Here is a 13418-nt window from a genome sequence, read left to right as displayed (position 1 = left end):
AAGGCTTTTGACAGCAAAGTCAGCCAGCATGGGACAGGCCCTTACTGCAAGTTACCAGCTTTTCAAAGCTTTTAGCTAGATTTCAAAAAGGCTGGATATTGCCTAAGAAATTAATCAGCATTCCGCTTTTATTTACAAGATGTCCAAGATGTATACAGCAAGATTTGCAGAACCTGCTGGAGGAGGTTCTGGACAACAGCACATAGTGACTCAACAGCGTGGTTACTGGTGCAAAAATTCTGAAGTCATGTATAGGCTGGCAGCTTTGTAGACCAGGTCTGAGGAGAATATTGTGTCAGTTATAGGAGAAGTGGTAGAGATCCTGTTTGACAGCCATGAGCAAGCCAGGAACTCCTCGGCTACCGCCAAGTCTTGAAGAAAACACTACACTGGGAATGGCGTCTTTGGAGCACGGGTGTGGAGAAGGGATGGTTCTAAGCAGATGGGCATCTTGGAGACTCCAAATTCTGGTGTAGCAATCCTGACCAACTGGAAAGCACAACAGAGTTCAACATTACACAAAAAGTACTTTTTATACATCTCTGCAAGATTATCATCACAGAAGCAGAAGGTTTATGGGGAAAAGACCTGACCATTTCTACACAAGCTAAAGGCAAAGGGCTTATCAATACTTTATGAAACAGAAATTCTACAGTGAATACTGAAGAAGTGGGAAAAACATACATTTCCTATTGGAAAATAAAAGGTATGATAAATCAGTATTTAGAGTGCTTTCCTTTAGAGTGCTCCTAAGCCATTAACAGGAAGCAAAACTAACTCTCAAACTAACAAGAACTGTTCTCATTAGTCCATCACTTATTGAGAAATGCAAGGAAAGGGAGTGGCTATGTTTACAGTGACATTGTGAAACTTGGCTATACTGAGGATTTGGGGGTTTTGCTTTATTTTTACCTTCTCTTCCCCCCACTTAAAAGAAAATAATCTCAGACTAGAGAAGGGCCACAAAGTTGATCAGAGGGCTGGAGCACCTCTCCTATGAGACAGGCTGGGACAGTTGGGGTTCTTCAGCCTGGAGAAGAGTCCCCAAGGGGACCTCATAGTGCCTGAAGGAGCTACAGGAAAGCTGGGATGGGACTTTTTACCAGGATGTGTAGTGATAGGACAAGGGGTAATGGTTTTAAGCTGGAAAAGGGGAGATTAGGTTAGACATTAGGAATAAATTATTTATTGAGGGTGGTGAGACACTGGAACAGGTCACCCAGGGAATCCCAATGTGGATGCCCCATCCCTGGAAGTGTTTAAGGCCAGGTTGGATGGGGCTTTGAGCAATCTGGTCTAGTGGGAGGTGTCTCTGGCCATGCATGGGGGTTGGAACTGTATGATCTTTAAGGTGTCTTCCAACCCAAACCATTCTAAGATTCAAAAGGAACCGGAGTGATATAGACAATTTACAAGGAATTAAGCTGATACACCAAAGCTTCAGTCCATCATGATGCGACACACGTAAGCGCCAGATAAACACAGTCTTCTGTCTCTACATAATCACCAAGTCTCTTGTCTACACATTGTTTCCCTGAATTTCAAAATCAAGTGTTTTCTGTTCTATTCAAGACACGCTGTAGAAAAGATAATGAGACTTTTGCAGGATATAGCTGTTAAGTGCTACACAGAGGTGATCACAGCAGGCGTGCACCCATAACATTATTTCTTAATTTTCATAGATATTACAGTATGTTTAAGGCTGAATTTCTACTGAATATTAAAGAATTAACAGAGGTACAGCTTCCAACAGCTGAAGATGAGAAACACTCTTCAGGCATAAGAAAATTGCTGCCATGCACTCTACAAGTGAAGGGGGAAGCAGTCAACCCACCTGCTGTAACAAGTCCCTCCTCCTCATTTACGTGCAAAGGGAGAAGAGCGTATTCGTTGTGATGACCTTTGTACTCTTTCACACACTTTGCTGTTCTCAGGTCCCACAGTTTTATCTGCAAGTTGAAGTAATTGTTTGAAAGAGGATATAGTAATGCAGCAGAGTGCTTGATGATTGATCAATCAGTGGATCTGTACGTAGAACTACCACCCCCAAAAGAACAGTCACCCACCTTGGGGCTAGGATAAGCATCTGTCAAGGACTAAATAATAGAAGGAACAGAATACCCTAAAGGCAGCAAAACCTTACCTTTCCAGCCATGTCTGCTGCCATCAGATAATGTTCAGCCTCCAGAAGGCGGATGGATGTAACTGCCGAGTCGTGGAAGAGCCGAATCGCTTTCCAGCTCTGGCCCTTGCGGTTGCGCTGACGCACATCAATGCTGAAAACCTCCCCCGAGCGGCAGCCGTTGTACAGCATCGGGGTCTGAGAGAGAAAGCAGCACACCAGGTAACAGCTGAAAGGGTCTTACAAGTTACAAGTTCTGAAAGGGTCTTACAAATTCTTACAAGAAGCCATGTCGAGTTTTTGAGCTCTCTTGTGCAGTTGTCAAATTATTTGATTAACACTGAGAACCAGAATTTTTATTACACACTGCAACATCTTTCAGCCAACTCATTGATTTCATTCAAACCTCAATTTTTTCCTTCAGCTGTAGAAGTTCAACTAGGTAATCAGGAACTTAAGTATAACAAAACAGCAAAACAGGAACTGGAATTCTCATATTCTGATTTCACTCTTCGCACTGAGTCCTTGTGAAGAAGTCCATTAGTATTTGATAGAGGTTTTCTCCTTCTTGATGGAGATGATTAACAGAAAATTCGTGTTAACCTAATTTGATAATTTGCCAAAACAAAAACAATTTTACAATGCATTATTACTGCACTCTTTGTACTTACTTAATTTCCTTTTTGCCTCTGTACAATTAGAAAAAATTAACCCTGTTGCTACAGAGTTTGAAATCAGTTAATCCTGTTGCATTCAATTGTGTGTAGGCATCAGACCAGCTCTGTTGTGGACCAGCTATCCAAAAGCAACTGCAATCACAACCTTACTTACAGCATGAAGTGGAGAGTCCCATCCCAAACGGAACAAAAAGCCCACCGAGTAGGCAGGGCTCTGAAAAAAAAGTGTGTATGGTTCTTTTTACCTGTGTGGCAAATTGCTGTGCCAAAACATCGCTGTTGGTTCCAAATGTCTGTCGATGACCTGTCACTACATTGGTCACCAGAACTCTTCGTGTCAGGCCTGAGGAAGACAGATGATGCTCATTTAGCTGTAATTTGGGTAGCAGCTGGGAGATTAATGCTAGGTGTCCTTCCCACTGAGACAGAAGGGGTTGCTAGCTTTGCAGATCACCTGTGCTGAAGCAGTTGTCTGCTTGGGGATTCAGGCACCAAGCACAGGACCAGGCAGTAGATATCTTGAAGCTGCACAACATTCCAGGTCTATCTCCTAGGAGAGAGGAGCAACACATGAAGCATCCGTAAGATGTTAACACAGGCTGATGACTCAGAAAGCTTCCCAAGCTTGCCATACTACTTTCAACATTGCAATCGGAAGCAGAGAAAATGTTACCCAATTAGTGTCCCTGTGTTACTCAAGAGACCAGAAACAAAGACTTCATGACTGTAATAAGATGGAAGACTTAAGTATAACTAGACAGATGATTGTGAGAGACTGTGAAATTTATCAGAGGTCAGAGGGCTGACCATGGCAGGAAAAATAACACTTGCATTACAGCACTAAGTAAGCCATTTTTTAAAGAAAAGTGGGCTAGAAATACAAAACATTTACTTTATAAGCTGTAAGTTAGACTTTGGCCTCCCTATTTAAAAAAAAAAAAAAGAAAAAAGAAAAAAAAGGGTTTGAGTTAGTAACAGTATCCTATATTTGATCCTTACTTATGTGGCTGCTGCAGAAGTCTACTGACTGATAAATTTTAAGTCCTCACTTTTCACTTCCTTCATGGCATGTGGACTATGATCTTAAGTATCTCGGGCAGCACAGGTGACATTTCTAAAACATGGGTTTAGACAGGTTAAGTTCTACTTCATTCCCAGCATCTACTTAGCAAGGTTCCCTCAAACCAACAATTTAAGAAAGTGAAGTAAGTCAAGAAACTTGGAAATTCAGTCAGTAGGAAATACTAGACAGGAGGACTTTGGTGGAACTCAGGGTATCTGACTGTATTGAAGTGCGTAACATGTTCAACAGAGCAACTGAGCATGCTGGCCTAGTAGCAGTCCATCTTCAGTGACTCTTAAAGTTCATTTTTTTTTAAAATGGCTGCATAAATAGCATAAGACATTTAAAATAGGTTCATAACTCTTAATCTATCACCGTTTCCCTCTGTAAAAACCAAACTGATCGTGTCTGAATGGAAACCAGATTATAGGACTCTACTGTGTGACCTGAAGAAGCATGGTTCTGACATCTCTCAGGGAAGTCAAATTAATAAAGTCCTGCCCTCAAGAACAAATATTGAACAAATATGTAAAGATACAGATACATCCATATTACACATACACAATTAAGACATAGAAATGTCTAAATCAATCTCATGCTTACACACAACTGAGCATGAGCCTGTATGAGGAGCTATGGACTGAGACACTAACCAGCTTTCCACCTTTTATTCATCCACTGAGCATACCTGAGTAGCTGCTGTGAGAAAGGATTTTGCAATGATATTAGATAGTCTATAAGGACATAAGAGTACTTCTTGTGTGCAGCTTCTGAGTACTAGTTACAAGCCAAGCTACTCATGAAAAATCTCAAATATTTGCAAGTTCTCCTGCCAAAGTCAAGTACTACATCAGCAGCAGCTAAAAATAAACTAGTGCTTTGAATACTGCTTGTTAATTAATTTTAAGGTATTTAACATTTTAACTGTTTCAGTCTCACCAGCTACTGAAGAAAAGTGCAGAAATAGTCTTTCCTTTGTGCTCTTTTTGTACCATAACTGCTACTGAAAATTGGGAGAAAAAAACAACAACCCCAAGCCAACAGTAAAAGCACCCTACCTGGGTTAGTGCTGCTGAACAATGATGCTGGAAGCAGACTGGCACAGCCTGGTGTTTCTGCAATTCCCATGAGACACAGCTTGCTGAAGTGAGTTAAGGAAAACAGACTTCTCCTTAGAATGGAAGAGGCTGCCTAACATTTCTAGGTGGGAAAAGAAAGATGCTGTGACACGGCCACAGCTCACAACATCTTCCCTTTGAGACCTTCAATGTACCTTACAGTTTACAATGAAGTCTTGACTTGTCATTCATTTCATAGAAAAGAGCTAAAGAACTACCATTCTTCCTTGTGTGTTTTCACTACCAGAAAGACAAAACAAATACTGAGACATCTTTCTAGTGATAGAAAAGAAAGCTGCATGGATTATTCTTCTCATCTTTACACGCTGACGACAATGCATTAATATATATCTGTTTTTCATGGAGTTAAATTGGAAAAAGGGGAGCACACATGAGGAAGGCAAGGAATTGCCTTGAAGATTACATTAAAATGCTTCCTAAAGATTGTAACAGGTATAAATAGGATCTGAAAGCTACATTTCAAGTTCAGTAGGGTAAAATAAAAAAATAACCATGCCAAACAATCCCCAACTCCAAATGAGCTGTGAGCAAGCCTGATAAACTCCTGCCACCTTCTGGATCAGTCCTGAATTGCTTGGCTTTTCCCATGAGCCATTACATTTATTTCATTGTAATTTCCTCTCTCTTGACACTTGGCACATCTGTTGCTTGCCACTTTAAAATCTCCCTTTCTTCCTCTCTTCTGGAATCTGCATTGTCCATTACTGCTTCCTCTACTATACCATCAACCTCTCTCTTCTTCTGAGAGAGTTCTACAGAACATGCTCTGAAAGTTGCAGAGAATTATGCCAAATAATTGCTCCCATTCTCCTTGCCCCAACCAATGAGCATGTCTTAGAACAGAAACAACCAAAACATGGTCTTTCACCTATTATTACACTATAACAGTTCTACATATATCTAAAACAGAACCACACATCAGTTTCACTAGCATCTTCCAATTTCTGTAACTTCCTTTATTTTCCAGAAAACTTAATTTCTGGGGCAACTCCATGAAATGTCTTCCTGGAAGTTGTGCAGCACGATGCAGGCTAACAAAGTTTTAACTAAAATTCTGCTTTCTTTAAAAGGATATAAAACATGAGAATCTGGATGAGTCAGTGATGCCCAGCACACAGAATTCACCTTCAGACACAAAAAGACACAATTTTTGAAAAGGTGTTTCCATGCAAAGATGACATAAAATTATGTCATTGGGCACACTTCCTTAACTCACTAAATTGGGTCATGAGCATTTTAATTGCATATTCCTTTTAAATATAGGAGACAGAACAGCATTGAAAAGTCTGTTCAGACACAGAGTGAGGCACCAAGCACACCCTATGAATTTAACAGATTATCCTTAAAAAAAAAAATCAGAGCACAAAGCAATTATGAAAGCCCGTTTTAAATATTCTTCATGTTCAAGGATAAACACGTTTTCCCAAAATTATTTTTAAGAAACAAGCATGCAAATCTTAGTAATTTGTGGCACTCAACATCAGTTTGTCAGATACAGCCAAGTGCAACTCTGAAGTGAACACTATTTTTGGATACTTCTACATAGTCTTCAGTAGCATAACATTCCTCAGAACTAACACTGGTATCTGAGGACTTTCAGAGACAAGTTTGCTGTGATTCTGTGTTTATCCAAGTTTCAAATTGCTAGATTCTTCCACTGTCTCCTCCTAACCCCTTCCCCAACACTCATACATTTCCACCTGTGCCTCCCAAGGAACAGCATTCCGAGAATGCAGCAACTGAAGGAAGCAGGAACAGATCACAGTACTTTGCGGTTTGTGAAGTAGAGGTTGTCATACATCTCCACAGTGAGAGACTCCTTCCCCAAACCACTGAGATTGATGATACCATATTTACATCCTCCATGCTCTACATCGTTCACGGTGAATATCCGTTCACAAGCAACATCTGCCTGTAATATAAAAGCTTAGTGGTCACACTTCCTGGAAACACACAGGAAAAAAAACAGCTTGAGGGAGTGACATTAGGTCTAAAATGAAAAAGCACATCAATTCTGATTATTTAAAATTAATTTCCATTCATCTCTAGATAGAGTGGCCAACTCCTTTTTATATGCATGCACAGAAAAAACATGAGTAAGAAAAGGATTTAATCATTGAGTAACAATAAATACTCTTTTCAATAGTTCTAGATGCTTACTCTGCCTGTTAAAAAGCACAGACTGGTATCAATAGAGGAGTCAAACATTTAAGTATTCTCAAAAGCAAACATGGAATTCTCCTTCTGTTGCATCACAGCAAAAAGGCTGCTGCTAGATTTCAAATTTTTCTTTTAATGACACAAAGTTTCTGACTCCCTTCTGGCTTCAGCTACCAATGCAGTTCTCTGTTCACAAGGCCAGGAGAGCTATGAAAGATACTTGCTCCAAAGATTTCTCTGGCACACCAAATACCATCATAACCAGTAGAAACTGCCTTTGTATCATGAGATGTAAAATGATTACTTCAACACTCCAAAAAATCTTCTCTTTCATTTTCTTCTTCTTCTTGTTTCTCTTAATCCTCATCACTTCCCCCACAACCCTGCACTAATTATCCACTTCAACTCCTGATTATTTCCAAGAGAACCTGTTGATCAGCTTAAAAAAAAATCCAAACCACCCAAAACCCAACCAAACAACAATTTCTTATCCAATCTTTTCACCATTTTCCTTTCTAGGAAAGGAATAGCCTCTTCCTACCTGTTTAAAATTACTAAGTACAGGATTTGAAAACTGACACAACAGGAATAATGCACTTTTGAAAGCAAAATTTGACCTATTAAATTTGATTACAAGATCCTGAATTTTCACTGAAGATGACCTCTCTTTATCCTCAAGACTTAACAGTTCTCATAACATACCACAATTATTTTAAAATTGTTGGTTCCAGCAACTGAGGAATCTGGACTGTGAATTTCTATCTTCCTCCTCTGCATGCAGTTCACTTTTAGTTCATGGACCAGCCTGTAAAAGCAGGTGAGGTGGGGAGACAGGGACTCAAGTAAGCCTCGGTTTAATGCCAATAAAAGAATTCTCAATAGCATATCTACAATAGCTTCTCAATCACAGAAGATAAAATGCCTAAACAATTAGTGTGCTGCAGTATCATGTATATAACCTGCGAACATGCATCTTTCACATCCATGGAATTTCATCCCATTATTGTGAACCACAGCACATCTTCAGTAGCAAAACCAACAACATAGCAAGTCACCAACTTGCCTTCTGTGCTGTTACTGAACCTGAGCACAGCAATTCTAAAGTGGGCAGGGGGAACAGTCAGACCAGTTGAGGAGCTTTCATGCAAAGAGAAGCTGCACTGTATTAATAAAGCATGACCTGGCCAAATGGCATACATAGGAAAAAATGTGGTCTTAAACTCCAGTTATCTGAAACTGGGAAACCTCTTCTTCATTTGAATTCTCACCACTTTAGTAATCTGTTTATAAAATAACTAATTTTTTCTAAGTGTTATGTTCCTCATCATTCTAAGTGCAACAGTAAGAAATGCAAAAAGCCTGACAGGAACAGATGCACTAACAGTAGAAATAAGTATTGCAAGTAGAAGATAAATCAAATCATTGTACCTGCAGTAACTTGTGGAGCTGAGCAAACCCAGCTGCCTTTTTTGTAACAGCGTAGACGAGTTCAATCCAGCCCGTGTTGTTTTCTAGAAGAGAGTAACATGAAAATACTGAGTTATTTGCTTGTTTATGATTCAAACATGGCTGTGGTTGTAGCTGTTTGGGATATTGAAGTAACTTTTTCCTCTAACCTACATACATGAAAATTTTCAGAATGTCAATAAAACACATTCCCATGCCATCTCCCTGGTCTACTACACTAAGCAGACAAGAAAGAGACAAGGATATGTTTCTGTGAGATGAGGGATGCTTCTACACATACAAAAATTTGAGAAGAAAAAAACCAACACAGAACCAACAGCCGCTGTTTTTGCTTCACACAGCCTCAGCAGTACCACCCTGAGGTGTGAAGTCACATTCTGATTTCACTTTAACATCTTAAATTCTTATTATACAGCAAACTACCTATCCCAACAAGACTGCTATTAACTGCAGTCCTCCTGCTGCACTAAACTACTTTTCCATTAATAATTTTTAAAATTTCTTGCAAAGACTTTTTGGGGACATCAAAGGACATAGTACTTTGCAGAGTAAGAAATCTTCTTGAAAATGCTCTGACAAAGCAAATATTTAAGAATCAAAACATTCTCATCTGGGAGGCTAATTCAGATGTCTGATTCAATAGCCAGATTTTGAGATGTAAATCCACAGTTCCCATTAATAGGAACATAGCCAGCAGCAGTTTGCTATCTATGAAACCTAAAGTGATTAAGGAAACAGTTAAAACAACAAAAAAACAAAGCCAAACTAACAGCAGCACTTTCACAGTGAAGACTGAAGAGCTGAACAGCTGAAGTGAGAACTTCATTACCTAAGGAAAAAAAATACTGCTTGCTCCTTCCAAATACTAGCACATTTAAGCTGAGCTGTGATTTGTAAAGTTGTAAGACATGGCTCTCAGGTAATTAAAAATCATCCCTGTTAGGCATTTTACCCAGATTGCTGATATGCAAGATCAGCATTAACTCTGCTGTAACACTAACTGATGAAAAGCATATAGGATTTTCAGGCATAAACATAAGACCCACCTTGATTTTACCTGTAAAAAAACAATTCCTCATGAAAAAACTTTACAGAAGTGTCCACAAAATATCGTTTGTACTGTTTCTTCAGAGTCCAGGAGTATGATCAATGCATTTGTTAAGCATGTGGATAACTTAAAATCACTGACTCCACTTTGCCAGTTCAAGGCAGGTATTTGAAACCTGGCATCCAATCTCCCCTCAGGTGGAAATATTGGACAATTTGCAATTAGGAGCACAGTTCCTGTCTCTTTACAAGTTTCTTTTTTTGTAATGGCTTGCTATCATTCCTGTATGGAACAGCCAAATGCAAGTCTGGAAGGATTACAAATTCTCAGCAAAAATAAATTTTCATTTCTTCACACATCTTAGGAAACTGTACTACAGCCGGAATTGAAAACTTTTAGCTTATAAACTGTCCTAGGCCAGAGCACAATAAAGCCTAATTGTAATTTTTTTTTTTAGAATGTACCTTCTTTTGCTTTTCTTCCTCTTCTAAGAGTCGCAGTCTTTTGGATTCCATTGCCCTGTACTGAATGCTCTCCTTGGTGAGAGGGTTGTAGTTATTGTGTCCAGGCAGTAGGCGAAAATAGCGGTTCTTTTCTGAGTCATAGTAAAATCCTGGCAGTTCTTAAAAAAAACAACAAGCATCAAAAGCCAGGCAAAATCAGAGGGATAACTAGGTTTGTTTATTGCTCTTTGATATCCCAAGTCTTCATGGGAATGTCAGTCAGGAGGCCCACAGTTCTTGTTCCCAGCAAGTTCCAAGCATGATACAAAGACTAGGAACAGAAGACAGCCACTTAAAAGGAAAAAAAGATTATTTACAGTTTTCAAATGCAGTGCTGTTCCACAGGCACAGAAGGGGTGTTGCCACTGACCAAGATGAAATTCAGACAGATCAGAGAGGAAAGGTTTTGCTGCAGAACAAAAGGGACCTTTCTTCATAAATCAGTAATGAAGGGACACTCTTAGTTAATAGACTAGCTAGGGCATTCCTAAACAAACAAACAAAAATTGTCAACATGGTGTCACCCAAACAAAAATAAAGTGATTCACTTCCTAGAACAAGCCACCTTCTCCTTAACACATAGGAGAGATTTAGATACAATCAAGAGTACATTTGAACAATACACAGTCTCCTTCCAAAGGTAACCTGGGATGAGAGAAACATCCAGTTTTAGTTCTCCACTGCCGTGGTAAGTTCCCAGAGACAGATTCATAACGGTGCATTGTCTCAAGACAAAGATTTTATTCAGAAAAGGTGAGTGTTAGCCTCTTAATTTCAAGAATTTTCATTTAGACATTTATCTACTACCAGCAATTGCACTTGAAGTAGCCTCTTTTTGCTGCTGCTTACAATTCAGCTCCCTGTCAGCATCTTTTAGGCTTCAGCTTAGCAACAAGTGACAAAGGCTTATTCAGGTCAACAAAAATCTTAAGTTGGTGAATGAATCAGGAAGGTTCATAAAAGCAGACTGCATTTAGTAAACTGAATGGAATTATGCAGCAATAAATGCTCACAGTCTCTTAAGCACAAAAGAGTGATACAGAAAAAAGGTCTCTTAAACTCTGGCTTTGTCTGCTGTTCAGAGGTCATAGCATCAGTGGTCTTTCAGGACTCTCCTGTTGTGGAAATACATATTCCTACAGGCTTAGCTTTTGCTAGGGATGTTTAATGAGTCAGGAAACCAAACTGCAAATGAGACACAGTCCTGAACAGCACTGCTACTAAATCCAGACTGGTTTCACTGGTTGACTCCCTGAAAATGAACATGTAGCCAGAGTGTATTTCTTGCAGCCTACAAAATACACTGAAGGCACAAAGAGAGATGGAATAGGTATTTTTATATAATCTTCAGCACATATGAGAAAAGAAACAAAGTTAATTTTCTTCCCCAAGCAACGTTACTAGAGGGAGAAATGGAATTCCATTTTTTTCAGTTTAAATCAGCTTGGCTAAGGACATGAGTTTTCAAAATTAGAAGCACTTGTGGGCCTGAAAGTGTATTTGGTCCTGCCCTCCAGATCCTCACTACATCTTTTTATATCACTTGATGTTACTTTTCTCTACAAACTTTACTGCTTATATCCTTCCTTTATTAACACACTTCTGCTATTAACGCAGCTACTGCTACATTTTTCCTGCATTCTGGAACTGCAGACACTGATTTTTGACTTGTAAACACGGTCTCTTACCTGGTACTACAGAATTCTGTGTTGAACTGGATGAGGAAGGCTCTCCACCACTGCTGGGGCCTGCATTCACTGGGGTCTGTTGTTCTTCCTGTTCTAGCCTAAAAATAAATAAATAAATAAATAAAAAAATGTATTGCCATCAAGTCAGGCTCACAATTGTCCTACATACCCTTCCCACAAAGAATCTAGAAAGCAGCTTGTTATTGATGTTAACGGGGTGCAATTTTGCAGGGCTGTGGTAAGTACACTAAGCAATGAAAATGTAACAGTAAGAATATTCAACGCAAAAACTTCTCAACATTAGAGATACTAACATCTTACAAGCTTTAACTACTTGTCAAAACACTAGAGGTGGCTGATGATTTTGCAAGAGTGTTTAACTCTTTTTCAGCAGAAGATTAATTCTGGGCATTTTAGCATATCCCCTGATGAAAAGAAAAGCCCAGGGAAAGAAAAAGAAACATAAAAATAGCTTAAAATATAAAAAAAAGTTTAAAATTTAAAATTAAAAAGTTTAAAAGTTTAAAATGTAGTTTTCTGAAATGATCAGTTTTTAAGACAGTGGATTATTACTGAGACCTTCTTGCAGTTTCCTGATCTGCCAGTTGTGGTATTATCACCATGTTACTTAATATGTTTTTAAACTTTCAGGGAGGTCCTTTAATGACAGTTTTTACACTAGTAGACACCGAGGCATAAAATAAATGGGCAGGTGGAATGAAATTCTTACAAACATCTGTATCTCAACTACTTTGCATATTAATGAAGAGTACATGGATGATCAAGTACACCTGAAAGGATTAGCTCATGGAACCATGTCTCAGTTTAAAATCATTACACAGTTGCAAACATATGATAAATTTCCAGAAATAAATGCAACTCTGCTCCCAATAGATATGACAGATATACCAGAATTCCTGTGCACGAAGTTTTCAGATGCCAGCCCTCCCATTTCTAGATAGCCACCATTCTGTGCATTTAACTAAGCACCACATCTAACAATCTAGCCCATGCTAAGCACAAGACTTGCCTCTCAGCAGAGGTATTATGACTTGGTCTTCTGCACCGACGGGGTCGGTCGCTGTGTTTGTGATGGCTCCATCCGTGCTTTCCGTTGCTTCTCCAGTAATTTCTCCTCATTTCTACCTATAAAGCAAAGATACACACATATTTCAACGGCCCTATGGATGTGACAGTCTCTTAACAACGCCTCTTTCCAACCAGTTTCAAACAGCCTTGCACCGGCTTAGAGCACAAAACCATAGAGGCACCTTAAAGGAAATTATTTACTTTTAAAGAGGAACACTCCCAGGTCCGAACGCCATTAGATCCTCAAGGCAAACCAGGCCAGCAGCACCACGGGCCGTTTCCAGGCTGACAGACAGACAGACAGACGCAAGGCAGGGCCGCCAGCCCCGGCCCCAGGCGTGTCAGCGCGCAGGCGGGCGCGTCCTCGCTCCTTGGGACTCCCTCCCTGGGCCGAGGCCGGCTCGCCCCGCAGCTCAAGGCCTCGAACGCGCAGAGGCAGCCCCGGCCACCCCGGCCACCCCG

General features: G+C 39.8%; 1 protein-coding gene across 2 annotated transcripts; it reads right to left on the bottom strand.

The window, feature by feature from the left end:
* Nucleotides 1–196: 196 nt before the first annotated feature.
* On the bottom strand, nt 197–13007 carry DCAF4 (DDB1 and CUL4 associated factor 4). Of its 2 annotated transcripts, XM_009999727.1 has the most exons (14): nt 12898–13007; nt 11868–11965; nt 10141–10298; nt 8590–8672; nt 7864–7966; nt 6770–6913; nt 6082–6126; nt 5930–5935; nt 4921–4999; nt 3254–3349; nt 3045–3142; nt 2144–2320; nt 1835–1949; nt 197–489 (listed from the first exon to the last, which is right to left on the bottom strand). In XM_009999727.1, exons 1-14 carry the CDS (start codon nt 13005–13007, stop codon nt 296–298), a joined length of 1506 nt encoding a protein of 501 aa, XP_009998029.1. In that variant the 3' UTR covers nt 197–295. The 2 variants fall into 2 exon arrangements, with proteins under 2 accessions (XP_009998029.1, XP_009998030.1); XM_009999728.1 differs by lacking the exons at nt 7864–7966; nt 8590–8672; nt 11868–11965; nt 12898–13007 and having other exon boundaries at nt 10141–10290.
* Nucleotides 13008–13418: the final 411 nt, after the last annotated feature.

Source organism: Chaetura pelagica, unplaced genomic scaffold, assembly GCF_000747805.2.
Source record: "Chaetura pelagica isolate M959 unplaced genomic scaffold, ChaPel_1.0 scaffold416, whole genome shotgun sequence".
Classification (NCBI taxonomy): Eukaryota; Metazoa; Chordata; class Aves; order Apodiformes; family Apodidae; genus Chaetura; species Chaetura pelagica.
This window is presented reverse-complemented; position numbering and strand designations above follow the sequence as displayed.